Here is a 16,878-nt window from a genome sequence, read left to right as displayed (position 1 = left end):
GGGGAATTACCTTGGTCAGACCTAAAGAGCTTTGTAAAAAGAAGAAGAAAAAGAAATAATTTTTGACTCTTTCCTTGATAAAAAAAAACAATATATATATATATTTTTTTTCCTTGTCTTGTGTCCAGTGGCCACCGTCAAGGGGAGGGCACTGTTACAATCTGTTGTTACAGCTTGTTTCTGTTTTCTTGTCTGTTAGACCAGTGTGTCAGGTTTTTTTTTTGTATCCCTTGTTTTGGATAGTCTGAATTTTGGGGTCCTTTGACCCCTCCTCAAGGGGGGGGTAATGTTATGAGCCACGGCTGTGGCTCATTCCTATGTTTCATTTTGGTTATGTATTTTATGTTATACTTCTGTTTATGTTCCCCGTGGGTGTCATGGGGTGCTCGGAGCTCACCCTTAAGGAGAGGATACTGTTATGAACCACAGGTAGTGGTTCATTCCTATTTTATGTTTATAGTTCTCTTGCAGGCCAGGATTTCCTTTTGCTCTGGTTTAGAAGATATTTGTTTGCTGTCAGTGGTGAGTCTGTGTAATTGCAGCCTGTTTCCATGTGGTTGGTCTCACCTGTCTGCTAATTGCATCTTGTCAGTTTGGAGTCATGCAACGGGGCAGCTGCACGACATAATTAATTAGACCTCTCTGTTATATGCTGGCTGAGTGCAATTCACAGACGCTGGTGATATTTCTAGGTTTCCAGTCTTCCAGAGTGTTTGAGTTCTGAGCTTGTTCCTGCCTGTTCCTGAGCTCCTGTCTAGCAGTGTCTGTCTAGCTGCTTCCTGTGTCGATTCCTGTGTCAGTCCCTGTGTCGATTCCTGTGTCTGATCCCATGTCCTGCCGTGAAGCGTTCCTGTCCAGAAGTCCTGTGGCTTTGCCTATGCCTGGTCAAGTTTCTGGCTTCTTGGTGTCCACCGGTCTGTCGTTTGGGATTCTGCCTGTCCTCCAGTTCTGAGAGTCTGTGTCGGCAGCATTGGGGGTTCCTGTCCGTTTGCCAGTATTTGTACCGGTTCCGTGAGTAGCGGCTTTGCCGCGTCCGTCGGCCTAGGCCGCTGTATTCCTTGGTTGTATCTGTCACTGGTGTTTTGCAGAGGGTTCTGCTTATGCTGTCACCGCCGGTACACAAAAGTATTGTGTCGGCATGTGGTCAGCATTTCCTTTGTTGTTCTTTTCCTTTGGCGGCAAGCCGCACATACATTTAGTTTTAGCCTAGTTAGTAGCCCCTGGCTGTGGTTGTTTCAGTTAGGGGGCCCCTTGTTATTACCCTGTCTCAGTTCACGCTTTGTCTCTCTTTAAGACCTGAGGGGGCATCGGAGTTGGGCAGACCTAATCCGCCCTTCAAACGCGGCTGCCATGGGCCCAAGAAACCATAGTCCTGCAAGCGTGAATTGACAACACGGGTAAAACAACGGAGGTAGGGTGCCAGGGGCTATTCCCGTTCCATTTCACCAAATCCAGTATTACGTCCTGGTGCTCTGGACTCACTTCATAACATCTCCCTTGTTCTGAGCACCAGGAACCTAACAGAGAGGAAGCATCTGATCTTTTCCTGAAGTTTCAGGACCTTCTCCGGAGACAGAAACAGTCTTTGGCTGTGTGTGTCCAGCAGCGCCCCCAGGTGCACCATGCTCCGAGCAGGGACCAGCGAGGACTTCTTCCAATTGATGAGCCACCCGTGGGCTTGTAGGAATTGGACTGACATCTCCAGTTGACTGAGGAGGACATCTTGGGAGTTTGCTAGAATTAGCAAGTCGTACAGATACGGCAGGATCCTGATTCCCTGACGATGGAGGAAAGCCGTCATCACGGCCATGACCTTGGTGAAAATCCGAGGTGCCGTGGCAAGTCCAAATGGCAGAGCCTGGAACTGAAAATGAAGCTTGCCAATAGCAAACCGCAGATATTGCTGATGCAAAATGGCAACAGGTATGTGTAGGTAAGCATCCTGTATGTTCAGGGATACCATATAGTCCTCGGGTTCCATGGCCAGCAATATAGAGCGCAGAGTTTCCATACGGAATTTGGAAACTCTCACAAACTTGTTCAATGATTTGAGGTTGAGGATAGGCCGGAAAGACCCATTCGGTTTCGGAACTAGAAACAGGGTCGAGTAGTATCCCCTGCTTCTCTGGGACAGAGGTACTGGCACTACCACTCCTGTTTCCAGGAGGGATTGTACAACCAGGTGTAGAGCTTGCGCTTTCAACGGATCCGAGGGGATAACCGTTGAACAGAACTGGCGAGGGGGACGTCTCTTGAAAGATTGCGTACCCGTGAGAGACAACTTCCCGTACCCAGCAGGGACGTGCAGTCAGGGGAGCCTGCCATTAATGATTAAAATAATACGAAGAAGATACTTATGACACATTCTGTGTCATAAGTATCTGCATCATATTATTTAAAGCAATTTGGCTTTTTAATTGCCTCCCGTAGTCAATGGGACAGGGGACAAAGCGAGGGGTGGGGCCATGCTGTTGGCTGTAAAAAAACGTTGGAAATCAATGAAGAAGCAGCACTTATTAAAGTGCAGCCCGTGATATAGGGACGTGCTTTCACCCATGAAAGCATGCCCCTGTCAGTGAGGAGGGATGTGATTGGCCAGCGGCTCCGTCACTGGATCCGCTGTCAATCATCACTGGGTGCGGCGGCAGTGGTGCGGGCATTGGCGGTGCGGGCATTGGCGGTGCGGGCATAGCGGCGGTGGAGGTGCGGGCGTTAGCAGCAGGACTGGATTCGAGAGGTTCCAGTCCCTGCCTGGCTGCAATTCAGTATTTTGAGTTTGGCAATGGTGCCAATTTCAAAAATGGAGCTGAGGTCAGCGTTTGACGGATCAGTATATTCCACATCTGCATCGGAAGAATTATCCAAAATATTAGTGGATTGTGAGGATGAAATGGCCCGCTTAGAGGACCCCTTGGCCCCAGATGGACGTGGGGTGGACTTTTGTCTAACCAAAGTCTGATTTAATTGCTGTAACTGGGTAGACAAAGTATCCGCGTTACAAGCGTAGTCAGCATATTTGAAAAAGCTGCCCAAGGTGGGTATTGATTGACCACAGGTGCCACAGATGGACTGGGAGATGTATGACCCCCAGTACCTGAACCAGCAGCTAACACTTCCCCCACTGGTGAATCCGTGACGACAGCACTGCATGATGCAGGAGCGTCCGCAGATGTCCCACCCTGTGTAGCCGAGATCATGTGGGATGTAGCCTTAGGATGTAATAGTACAATACAAACACACAAAAAAAGCAAAAAATCCCCTGTTTTGTGACAGTAAATACAGAGCACAAACAGAGGATTTAAGTGGTGTGGGGTGACTGAAAAACAAACAGTATACCCTGTGTAGCACTATATATTATATGAGACCCTGACGCATTACAGAATATAGTGATAGCAAACGTGTGATACACAAGAGTGGAATCCACACAGCAGCTATGTGCAAACTCAGTCACAGGTACAATGCAGTAATTATCACATATATCAATAAAACTGCACTGGACTAGTAAGTTACATATAGATATGTATGTATACAGATATAACAATGCACAGTAAACACTGGATGTATATCACAGAATACTTGTACTAAATATTCGGATAGCAGTACACTTGTTCTTAACTAACACTGTCTAAAATTACATGTAGAATACTTAAGTGCCTGTAAATGCACAGCACTGATGATACAGGCGGATTTACAGAGGTGACAGTGCCCAGCAGTCCCGGAGATCAGCCCAGCTATGTAATGTTGCCAAAATCTCTTCTTCAGGGAGTGAGGGAGAGAGAGATGTAGCTCCAGGCCGGGAACACCTGGGGGAGGGGCTACAGGTCAGCGCCTTATCCCCTCTGCTGGACTTCACCACCGGGTACTGTAGAGCCTTTTGCAAATGGATTTTAATAAATCCGACCTGTGCTCCTTGCCCTGGTGGATATAGTGGGGTCTCTGTGCGAAACAGTATCCACTCCAGTGGCGCAGTCCGTCTCCTGGGACCGCGACCGGATCACGATTTACCTTACCTCCCCCTTTCAAGTGCAGCCACACGATTCTGGAGAATAACAGCGGTGGTGTGCCTGAAGAAAACCGGTGTGTCTCCGCTGCAAGTGCCCGAGAACCAGGCCGCGGGAGTACGCAGCGAGGTGATGGAGCCGCAGCACAGCATGTCATAAAGACATAGAAAGTGCTGCGGCCGTTGAAGTCTTCTAAAAAAGCTCTTTTCAGGGCTGCCTAGCGCAGCCCCACCTGTTAGTGACCTGCACTGCAGGCACCAACTTACAAACTGAGCTCCAATGCCTGGAGGCAGGGCTATAGAGGAGGCGGTGCAATGCATCCTGGGAACAGTCAAAGCTTTAGCCTGTTGGTGCCTCGGATCAAGATCCAACTCTACACCCCGATGTTATTCCCTGTGGAATACCAGTGTACACCGCTGCAGAAAACGTAGGCGTTCCCAAGTGTTTTCAGGGAGGATTTGTGACGTCGGCTCCGACTCGATCAGCCCGATACTATTGCACTGTAGGACTTGCAGCTGACTGGCGTTTGTAATGCTTTTTGCACGGCGTACGCAGACTTGCACGGGGCGGATTTTCACTCTGTCTGGGCAGCGACTATCCAATCGCAAACCTCTGCAAATTCGCAGAGGTGTGATTAGATCTGAATTAGGCCCAAAGATAGGTGTAGGCAAGGCTGACCATGAACATCTCATCAGTATGGGATTGTAGAGATATGGGAAGAACTACATAATGCCTGAGGTAGGTTGAACAGGTGTTAGCTGGTGTTGTGAAGCTACTGTAATACATTTTGGGCAAAGGTTACAACGTTTCTTAATCTGCACACGTGAATTTAGGATCTGAGGAAAGTAACTGTTACTTAAAATAGTAGCCTTTATCCTTATCTATTTTAGATTAAATATAGTAGGGCATATGTATCAAAGCTTGGAGAGACATAAAACAGAGAGAGATGAAGTACCAACCAATCAGCTCCTAACTGACATTTTTAAAACACAGCCTGTAACATGACAATTAAGAGTTGATTGGTAGGTACTTTATCCATCTCTTCTTTATCTCTCTCTAAGCATTGATACATATGCCCTTTTGTCTTAATTGGATAACTGGTTTTAACTAACACAGTTGCTCCAAAACAAGGAGCTATACGGAGGCAATCAATTTGCTTGTTGTCGGGATACCGGCGGTCAGGATACTGACGCCGGAATCTAGAGAGCCGACAATTCTGACAGCCGGAATACCGGCTCACAGGGGCTATTCCCACCCGTGGGTGTCCTTGACACCCATAGAGTGGGAATAGATCCTGTGGCAAGTGCAGCGAGCCCACAAGAGGATTCATAACACTTGCCCCGCTGCCGGCATTCTGGTCGGAAGAGATGCCACTGTCGGGATACTGACAGCCGGCATCCCGTCCGCCGGGAATACATATGTATTCCAGCTATACAAGTGACTTCCTGTCCTTGTGTGACTCCAGATAGTAAAAATGTTTTCCCATTAATTAAAATTACCCAGGGACCCAGGTTGGTTAAAGCTATTGTGAAGGGTAACCTTCACATCCTCCCACCACAGAAATCAGACTGCAAATGACAAACAATGTTCTCCTATTTAACAAAAGTATACTCATTTGGGTTGTAGTGAGAAAATTTGAGATAAGTGGAGAAACTGTTTCCTATACTCTGAAACTCTCTGATGGGTGTCTAAACACTGTGGGGCAGATTCAGAGTCACACGCAGTGGTGGCTGTGGGGGTATCCAATTAGCTGCGGTTAATTACCAGTTAATTATTGTGCTGCCGGGGGTTATCCAAATTGCCCCGTAAAGCCATTTGCGCCGGCTTATCAGAGATTTTGTTTCACCTGCCTCAAGCCCCGTTTTCGGGTCTCTTTCTACCGAAAACACATAGGTTTGACTGAATCTGTGTGTTTTTGGGAGAGAATGTACTTTTTTTTACGGGCGACCAAATTGGACAGCCTGTAAAAAAACAGGTGAAACATCGGGAAAAAACTTGAAAAACGTCCGTTTTTCGTGCTGGATGTATTCTCACCTGTGTCTCTTGCTAGTCGCACGTCTGCAAATGCCACTACAAGCCCTTCCCTGGTGTAATGCCGTACGTCTGAATGTGCTAGTACTGAGACGCCCACTTTGAGCATCATTAGACACAGCTTGGTGAATCTTCAGACGCAACCACTGAAACTTGTAACAGCCCCATACCAGGTGAAGATTCTATGTTAGAGCATGGCCTTCAATGTGAACAATTGTGCATCTGAGTTCGCAACCACTATAAAAACACGTACGCAACACTCCCATAACACGCCCATAAGATGGACTGTGGGCCTCAATCGCAAGTGCAACTCTTTGACGCACGTGCAGAAGAATAAAATCAACAACGTCTGACATCTGCAGTGTGTGGGATTCAGCTTCAGCCCATTTGTATTAATGCATTTAAAAGGTGGGCTGCATTGTCCATGATCAGGGCTGATTCTTACCTTTATAATGTGATGTATGTTTCTTGAGATATTCTATGGACGATGGTTTAAAATAGTTATATACTGACCTACTGTCTTACAATATATTTAATTGCGTTCCATCTATCAGGCATATGATATATTGTATGTATTTTTAATCCTTTGTGGAAATGACTATTCCGCCCTTACCTCTTCTTGTTCTGTGTGCTTTTGTGTCAATGCTGTGGTAAGGAATACTTTGGGAGAATTATACTTATTTTGTGGGGTTATTTTCTTGCGTCATCGTTATTGGGTAAAAGTAACTATAGGAAGAAACTCACAAATATGTATTTTTTTTATGAACATAACACTTATTTCACTGTACTACCGATAGATATACCGATCATCCTGAAAAAAGAATTGTGAAAGTAAAATGACGTTAAAACCCATTCTTAGATGTTAAATAACTACAAGGTTCCGGCATGATCAAATTACATGGGGTAAGAGAGTAGGAAAACCTTGTGAACTATATGTGAGGTTTTACCTGCAGAAATACCAGAAGTGTGTGCAGCCAGAAACGGTGGAAGGGTCTGACTGAACTTGGCAGCTAATGGAATCTGCCCCTCAGAAAGTAACCAACACATGGCCCATTTCCAGGTCACGCAGTAGTTCATGGCAATCTTTATTTTAGAGTCAGGGGGGCTTTCAGCAATCGACAATTTTCCTACTGCTTTACAGAAGGTTTTTACTCCTTACCTACATAGGTCTGTTGAAAACAAGTAAAGAGTTTCATCTTTGTTTATTAATGGGTGAAAAGTAGTTCCATCTGTTCCATTAATCATATTGCATGCGCTCGTAGTCCACCATGTAAGATTACTGAAAGTTAAAAAAAATGAGAAAACAAAGTATGATATAAAACAGTAAATTAAAAGTTACCATATTATGGTTTTGTGAATTACAAGGTACCCACTTTTTTATGTCAGACTGGATTATAACGTAGAAAAAAGGAAAAATTACCCTAGGGTAATTAACTCCTGGCGCTAGATGGGGAGACAGCAGCTAAACAAAAAGAGGTTGGTCAGACCTCAATAATAGAAACACAAGAACAATAGAGATAAAGCGCTTATGGTCACTAATGAAATGAGTAGGTCACTGCAATCCACATATTAAATGAACACGTACATTTAATAAAAAACAACAAAAAATAAATTTTAAAAGTTCAATTAAAATTGCTGCATGTGATGCTGCTCCCGAATGGAAATGATATTGGAAATCAAGAAGAGTTCACTTGACCTGTTCCTTTGTAGTAGTCCCTTCTAATCTCATATGCCACGGTTTAGGAGATCCCTCCAACAAGGTCCAAATGGTCCCCACACTTCATCATCATTTGGACCTTGCTGGAGGGATCTTCTAAACCGTGGCAACCATTCTACACCTTTTCTTCAAAGGACTGCTACTCTGCGGGATGCCGAACCGCTTAAATGCCTTGAACACATCAGTAGTAATTATTACTCACGGTTGACCATTATATAGGCCCATATGAGATTAGAAGGGACTACTACAAAGGAACAGGTCAAGTGAACTCTTCTTGATTTCCAATATCATTTCCATTCGGGAGCAGCATCACATGCAGCAATTTTAATTGAACTTTTAAAGTGTATTTTTTGTTGTTTTTTTAATTAAATGTACGTGTTCATTTAATATGTGGATTGCAGTGACCTACTCATTTCATTAGTGACCATAAGCGCTTTATCTCTATTGTTCTTGGATTATAACGTAACCGATAACCCTGTATTTCATGGTTTGGCACACACTGCTTCTCTGAGAAGAAACACACTCCCATCACACAGCTGACAGTAAAAAAGATTAATTAGGCTGCTTCCCATGTATAAATAAAATGCAGAAGTGTTACACATATTTGCACACATGATAAAACATCTGCCTCTCCATGGCACTTCTGCTAATAGAATGCTTCTATGACTAAACACTGAAACCACCAATATAGGGTCATATATTACTGTATTTTAAACTGGGAGCAAACAACTTCAACCTACTAATAATCCTGCATTTTATCTATAATCAGTAGTGTGCTGGGAATAATTGTGTAACCATTTGTCTCCCTGCCTAGCTGCATGGGAGAGGGATGCGGTCATGTGACCACTGCTCGGGATCCTGGCGGTCACCATGCTGACGCTGGGATCCCGAGCGATCAAACACCCGACAGTTGGCATGCCGACTAACAGGGACTGTTCCCACTCGCGGGTGTCCATGACACCCTCAGAGCGGGAATAGAACCTGTGGCAAGCGCAGCGAGCCACCGAGCCCGCTGCGTGGTGAGCACAGCGAGCCCGCAAGGGGCTTTGTAGCACTCGCACCCCCGGCATTCTGCTGTCAGGATCCCGAGGAAATAAGCTACCAGTATGTCTTTGGAGTGGGGGAGAAACACCTGCAGACACTGGAAGAATATAAGAACATATAGATCCACATTCAGAGTTGAACATATGTCTGTTTGTGTAGAGTATTTATCATATTTTTGCACTGTGTGTGCTAGAATATACAGTAAAGGCGTATATATGTAAATGCGTCAGACACCCGCTGATACGCCTATCTGTTGTGGATGCCTGAGGCTAGTGCAAATATCTGGTGATGATCAGCACAAATACTTGCAAGCAGCAGTAGGCTTTGCTATGGTGCCACCAGCCCAAGCCTATCACAATATGGTGCTTTTGGGGAGGACCCCACGTTGTTTGTCCTCCATAATGTTTCTGCTACCTGTCAGAGCTACTGGTGGCTCCACTTCAGGGAAAATTCCATCATTTTCTTTACATACTTTTATTTCTAATATTCAGATCTGGTTCCATATACAATATGTATAAAATAAATATTCACATTGGAGAACCTTTACATTAGCCAAATGGTAGCTGGGGAAATAAAAAGAATAAAACAAACTTATTCTGACCTTTTTCCTTTCCACTCCACAATCTTGGTAAAATCCATGTAATCATTTAAACCAGTGAGAAACATATAAGTCCCATCACTTGTTGTGTTCATCTGTAATGTAAGAAAATATACAGCAATCTAGCCAGTTGCATGATTTAATTGCAATGCAAAACAGTTATCCTAGTTTAGCCTTTCTTCAAGTTGAGCTATTTAAGTCTAAAATGATACATTCTATAATTTGTTTTATATGTGAAATATGTGTCATGTGTGTTTGCGTATTACAGGTTGAGTATCCCTTATCCAAAATGCTTGGGACCAGAGGTATTTTGGATATCGGATTTTTCCGTATTTTGGAATAATTGCATACCATAATGAGATATCATGGCAATGGGACCTAAATCTAAGCACAGAATGCATTTATGTTACATATACACCTTATACAGACAGCCTGAAGGTCATTTTAGCCAATATTTTTTATAACTTTGTGCATTAAACAAAGTGTGTCTACATTCACACAATTCATTTATGTTTCATATACACCTTATATACACAGTCTGAAGGTCATTTAATACAATATTTTTAATAACTGTGTGTATTAAACAAAGTTTGTGTACATTGAGCCATCAGAAAACAAAAGTTTCACTATCTCACTCTCGCTCAAAAAAGTCCGTATTTCGGAATATTCCGTATTTCGGATATTTGGATATGGGATACTCAACCTGTACTCGAGTTCTATCATCTGGGTCTGCAAACTTCTTTAAACATTAAATGGTAGGGTGCATATTATGAGTGTATGTGATATTCATTATAAACAATTTGTAGGCATTGGGCCATCCCACTGTCAAGTATGTACAAGTTTCAAGTTTTGTTAAAACTTACATTAACACAAGGACTTGATAGAGATGTAATATCAAAGTGCCTAACTCACCACCATTTTTTAAAGGGAACTTCTACTTGATAATTCCTCTCAACTCCAAATTAAGAGCCTTTTTTAAATTTTATTATGAAAACCCATATGCAAGTGCAATAATTTTACTTTATGGGGCATATGTAATACAACCTCAGAGGTATTTCTTTAAAGCGGCAATCATTTACACTGCAAAACCATACCTAGTGAATGATTTACCGTTTTAAATAAAAACATAGAGATCAGCTGGCATCCCACACCTACGGCAAACTCGGACCCTATTACATATACCCTTAGTAACTTAAATTAAGCTCAAAAGATACACAGCTACAGTGTCATGTATGGGGATTTGGACTCATTTTCATAGACTGGTCCTATCTATTGCAGATTATGGACCCTATTCAGCAGGGATCGCAAAATTGAGAAAACGCAATCCAGCCAATTATCGCATGACTGCGCATGCGCAGCGTTCGCACTGTGTGTGCACGCCCGCAATTTGTGCTTCAATGCAATTGCATTTTGATTGACAGGGAGCCAGCGTTTAGGGGAGGAAATATGGCATTTTGTGAGTGTTTGGAAAATTGTAGGCGTGGCAAGGCATTTTCAGGGTGGGTCTCTGATGTCAGCGATGACCATTTCCAGCCCCTTGTGTATGCAGAATTGTGGATGACCTTGCCTGGCGCAGATGGATAAACTCTTCGAGGTTCTGGTATTTCGTGTGGTTATGCGATCACATCGCGCATTGCAATGCGCTCCCAATTTCTGCAATGGGCGTCTTTTCTTTATTTCTGGGTGGCAACTATTTGATCGCAGCAACTGCTTTTTAGCAAGTTTAGGGTCCTATATCATCTTTACATACTGTACTTCTTACATTTACTATGTGATTTGTTTGTTTTTTCAGCCACGTTTCCCTTTGGTGATTTGTATAACTATTATTCCTCTGTTTGATCTCTTTTTAATTAAATATGTATACATTTCTGTTTTTTTTTTTTTTTTTTTTTTTTTGCAACTATCAACATAACTGCCCCACTCTGTGTGCTGTGAGAGAATATTGATGGCTTGTGCTGTCAAAACTCCAACTATTATAACTTTGTAATGTACATTTAATGAAGAAATGTTACCTTTGTTAACAAAATAAAATCTGATGTACTGTACCTAAAAAACATTTTATGTTGCTGTTTTATCCAACTTTTTTTTGCATCAATTGCTGGCAGTCCCATTTTACAGTCTGCCTTACCCCCGGTCATCCCTATATATTATAAGTATCTCATATATACCAGTGGCCCACAGAGTCTGGCCCCAATGGTCATTGACTTTCTCTGAGGATAGCGTCAGGACACTGTAGGGCCAAGGGCACCACCATGATAGAGAGTACTGGGAAGCACAAGGAGTCAAAGGGGTGGTACTACCGCTGCTGAAGAGATCGGTGAAGGGAATCTCTATGCTTCCCTAGTATAGCCACCTGGGAATCAAAGTATATAATACTTATCCTAATCTAACAGCTACAATAGGAACAGTGAGCACTGTCTAGACTAGAGCATTTAAACCACCTCAGTTGGTGTACCACTGATAGGAACCAGGGGGAGAGGTGCTGCTGACATTGTTGCTCTCTGTTCCTTATTTACAGGGCAAGTACACTGCTTACTTCTCCATAGCAGGAGCTTATATTCCCTTTTGTATAGGCAACATATGTCTCAACATTGCTAGAAGGCACAATACACCACCATCCTACAATTTAGCACTGCTAAGCCAGCAGTTTCACACACAAAGGCAATGCAGTGTATAGAAAGTCAACAAGCCTCAAATAACAACTGTAGGCTTTTCATTATTTAGGCATTATTTATTTATTCATTATTTATCTATGATAAAGTTATCATTAATGTAAGTAATGCTGAAAAAAATTATTAAACCCAGGAAAATGCCAAATATTAAAATAAAAGGATGTCATGCACATTTTATTATGGATAAATTAGCATATTTTTACACTATGACCAACCCCATTTGGTATTTTCATGGTCTCTCTGATCAAATTGCTGGCTGAAAAGTAAAAGTTACTCAAATTACAAAGTAATATCAGTTTTGAACTTCCCTATTACCTCAAGTAGCTGAATGTCATCAGTGGGCAAGCTTTTTACTGAGGTAGCTAGAAACGTTCGGGTTGATTCTGAGTTGCATGCAAAAATGCAGGAGCAGCATCTATTGGTGGTCACCTGGCTGTGAGCTTATGCAAATGGACTATAAACTCATTCAAGGGCTGAGACGTCCACTTTTAGTGCCCATCCCATGTAATACCAATTGGTGCATCATTATATACCACCATCTGTCACACCATCGAAACTTGCAGCAGCCATATGGCAGATGCAGTTACTCAGGGTGACCACGACCTCCTATGCTTACGGCTGAGTGACACTCCGATACTATGCCCACTGAACGGTCCATATTTGTGTACAATACTAGCCACCTTCCGTTCACCCAGGAATGCCCATCACTTTCCCACCACCTTTCTGATACCTTCTGAACTGATCACAACAGCACCTTTGTGCACACACACTGTACTTGTTAGGGGTTGTCAGCAATTTTTGTACATGCGCAATTGCAAATAATTGCTCAACTGCGTTAACATCGGCATTGCATGTGGACTGCATCTGGCTCTGAATCAGACCCTTAGTCATGATTTATAAATCTCAGATTGCTACACATACCACAGTAAATGCTATGTATAGCTTATTACGAAGGTAATGTAGGGAAGTCAGTATAGGCTGATGCAAGGGAGAGGTCTTAGATTAAGCGTGGGCAAAATACGGGCTGATCCTAGCTGGCCCACTGCCTCCCACCAGTGTACAATGACAAGCGACCCAACCAGCTGAGCTGCTTGTCATACACTACAGTAGCCAAAATTACCTTGTGACATCAGGTGCTGGGTGGTGTCGGGGGTGGAGCCAAAAGGCAGAGCATGAATGCGGGCGGTGGGAAGTTGGAATGCATAGCACTGCAGTAGTGAATCTGTGACTGGAAAAATAAGATTTTACTCACCGGTAAATCTTTTTCTCGTAGTCCGTAGTGGATGCTGGGGACTCCGTAAGGACCATGGGGAATAGACGGGCTCCACAGGAGACTGGGCACTCTAAAGAAAGATTTAGTACTATCTGGTGTGCACTGGCTACTCCCTCTATGCCCCTCCTCCAGACCTCAGTTAAGGAAACTGTGCCCGGAAGAGCTGACATTACAAGGAAAGGGTTTTGGAATCCAGGATAAGACTCATACCAGCCACACCAATCACACCGTATAACTTATGATACACTTATCCAGTCAACAGTATGAACAACAACAGGGCATCAAACAATGGATGCCAACATAACATAACCCATTATTAAGCAATAACTATATACACGTATTGCAGAAAGTCCGCACTAGGGACGGGCGCCCAGCATCCACTACGGACTACGAGAAAAAGATTTACCGGTGAGTAAAATCTTATTTTCTCTAACGTCCTAGTGGATGCTGGGGACTACGTAAGGACCATGGGGATTATACCAAAGCTCCCAAACGGGCGGGAGAGTGCGGATGACTCTGCAGCACCGAATGAGCAAACTCAAGGTCCTCCTCAGCCAGGGTATCAAACTTGTAGAATTTTGCAAATGTGTTTGAACCCGACCAAGTAGCAGCTCGGCAAAGCTGTAATGCCGAGACCCCTCGGGCAGCCGCCCAAGAAGAGCCCACCTTCCTTGTGGAATGGGCTTTCACTGATTTTGGATGCGGCAATACAGCCGCAGAATGAGCCTGCTGAATCGTGTTACAGATCCAGCGGGCAACGGTTTGCTTTGAAGCAGGAGCACCCAACTTGTTGGGGGCATACAGGACAAACAGCGAGTCAGTTTTCCTGACTCCAGCCGTTCTGGCTACATAAATCTTCAAAGCCCTGACTACATCTAGTAACCTGGAATCCTCCAAGTCACGAGTAGCCGCAGGCACTACAATAGGTTGGTTCAAATGAAAAGATGACACCACCTTTGGCAGAAATTGGGGATGAGTCCGCAATTCTGCCCTGTCCATATGAAAAACCAGATAGGGGCTTTTACATGACAAAGCCGCCAATTCTGATACACGCCTAGCCGAAGCTAAGGCCAATAGCATGACCACCTTCCACGTGAGATACTTTAGCTCCACGGTCTTAAGAGGTTCAAACCAGTGGGATTTCAGGAAACCCAACACCACGTTGAGATCCCAAGGTGCCACTGGTGGCACAAAAGGGGGCTGAATATGCAGCACTCCCTTAACAAACGTCTGAACTTCAGGAAGAGACGCCAGTTCCTTTTGAAAGAAAATGGATAGGGCCGAAATCTGGACCTTTATGGATCCCAACTTCAAGCCCATAGTCACTCCAGACTGTAGAAAGTGCAGAAATCTGCCCAGTTGGAATTCCTCTGTAGGGACCTTCCTGGCCTCACACCAAGCAACATATTTTCGCCATATGCGGTGATAATGCTTTGCTTTCACGTCCTTCCTAGCCTTTATCAGCGTAGGAATAACTTCCTCCGGAATGCCTTTTTCCGCTAGGATCCGGCGTTCAACCGCCATGCCGTCAAACGCAGCCGCGGTAAGTCTTGGAACAGGCAGGGACCCTGTTGCAACAGGTCCTGTCTGAGAGGCAGAGGCCATGGGTCCTCTGTGAGCATTTCTTGCAGTTCCGGGTACCAAGACCTTCTTGGCCAATCCGGAACAATGAGTATTGTTCTCACTCCTCTTCTTCTTACGATTCTCAGCACCTTGGGTATGAGAGGAAGAGGAGGAAACACATAGACCGACTGGAACACCCACGGTGTTACCAGGGCGTCCACAGCTATCGCCTGAGGGTCTCTTGACCTGGCGCAATACTGTTGTAGCTTTTTGTTGAGACGGGACGCCATCATGTCTACCTGTGGCAGTTCCCATCGATTTGTAATCTGAATGAAGACTTCGTGATGAAGTCCCCACTCTCCCGGGTGAAGGTCGTGCCTGCTGAGGAAGTCTGCTTCCCAGTTGTCCACCCCCGGAATGAACACTGCTGACAGTGCTTGCACGTGATTCTCCGCCCACCGAAGAATCCTGGTGGCTTCCGCCATCGCGACTCTGCTTCTTGTGCCGCCCTGGCGGTTTACATGAGCCACCGCGGTGATGTTGTCTGACTGAATCAGCACCGGTTGGTTGCAAAGCAGGGGCTCCGCTTGACTCAGGGCGTTGAATATGGCCCTTAGTTCCAGGATATTTATGTGCAGACAAGCCTCCTGACTTGACCACAACCCTTGGAAGTTTCTTCCCTGAGTGACTGCCCCCCACCCTCGGAGGCTCGCATCCGTGATCACCAAAACCCAGTCCTGTATGCCGAACCTGCGGCCCTCGAGAAGGTGAGCACTCTGTAGCCACCACAGAAGAGACACCCTGGCCCTGGGGGACAGGGTGATCAGCCGATGCATCTGAAGATGCGATCCGGACCATTTGTCCAACAGATCCCATTGAAAGATCCTCGCATGGAACCTGCCGAAAGGAATGGCTTCGTACGATGCCACCATCTTTCCCAGGACTCGCGTGCAGTGATGCACCGACACCTGTTTCAGTTTTAAGAGGTCTCTGACTAGAGTCACAAGCTCTTGAGCCTTCTCCGTCGGGAGAAACACCTTCTTCTGGTCTGTGTCCAGAATCATGCCCAGAAAGGGTAGACGCGTCGTAGGAATCAGCTGCGACTTTGGGATATTCAGAATCCAGCCATGCTGTTGCAACACTTCCTGAGAGTGCGCTACGCTGATCTGCAACTGCTCCCTTGACCTCGCCTTTATGAGGAGATCGTCCAAGTATGGGATAAGTGTGACTCCTTGCTTTCTCAGGATCACCATCATTTCTGCCATTACCTTGGTAAATATTCTCGGTGCCGTGGAGAGCCCAAACGGCAACGTCTGGAATTGGTAATGACAGTCCTGTACCACAAATCTGAGGTACTCCTGATGAGGCGGATAAATGGGGACATGCAAATAAGCATCCTTGATGTCCAGAGACACCATAAAATCCCCCTATACCAGGCTTGCAATGACCGCCCTGAGTGATTCCATTTTGAACTTGAATCTTTTCAGATAAATGTTCAGGGACTATAAATGTAATATAGGTCTGACCGAACCGTCCGGTTTCGGTACCACAAACATTGTGGAATAGTATCCCTTTCCCTGTTGAAGAAGGGGAACCTTTACCACCACCTGCTGGAGAAATAGCTTGTGAATTGCCGCTACCACTACTTCCCTTTCTATGGGGGAAGCTGGCAGGGCCGATTTTAGGTAACGTTGAGGGGGCATCACCTCGAATTCCAGCTTGTATCCCTGAGACACAATCTGTATAGCCCAGGGATCCACCTGTGAGCGAACCCACTGGTGGCTGAAATGTCGGAGACGCGCCCCCACCGCTCCTGGCACCACCCGTGGAGCCCCAGCGTCATGCGGTGGATTTAGTGGAAGCCGGGGAGGACTTCTGTTCCTGGAAACTAGCTGTAAGGTGCAGCTTTTTTCCTCTACCCCTGCCTCTAGCAAGAAAGGAAGCACCTCTGACCTTCTTGCTTCTTTGTGCACGAAAGG

General features: G+C 44.9%; 1 protein-coding gene across 1 annotated transcript in view; it reads right to left on the bottom strand.

Moving 5' to 3' along the window:
* SCARB2 (scavenger receptor class B member 2) overlaps window positions 1-16,878 on the bottom strand; it is a 195,804-nt gene that overhangs the window by 48,543 nt on the left and 130,383 nt on the right. The window contains exons 5-6 of the mRNA XM_063919779.1: window positions 9,395-9,486; window positions 7,192-7,311 (exon numbers count right to left, since the gene is read on the bottom strand). Of these exons, the coding sequence (XP_063775849.1) occupies window positions 7,192-7,311; window positions 9,395-9,486 (212 nt within the window). The remainder of the gene's footprint in view (window positions 1-7,191; window positions 7,312-9,394; window positions 9,487-16,878) is intronic.

The sequence above is a fragment of the Pseudophryne corroboree genome, chromosome 1 (assembly GCF_028390025.1).
Source record: "Pseudophryne corroboree isolate aPseCor3 chromosome 1, aPseCor3.hap2, whole genome shotgun sequence".
Lineage (NCBI taxonomy): Eukaryota > Metazoa > Chordata > Amphibia > Anura > Myobatrachidae > Pseudophryne > Pseudophryne corroboree.
The sequence above is the reverse complement of the archived record's forward strand: the minus strand, read 5'-3'. Positions and strand labels throughout refer to the sequence as shown.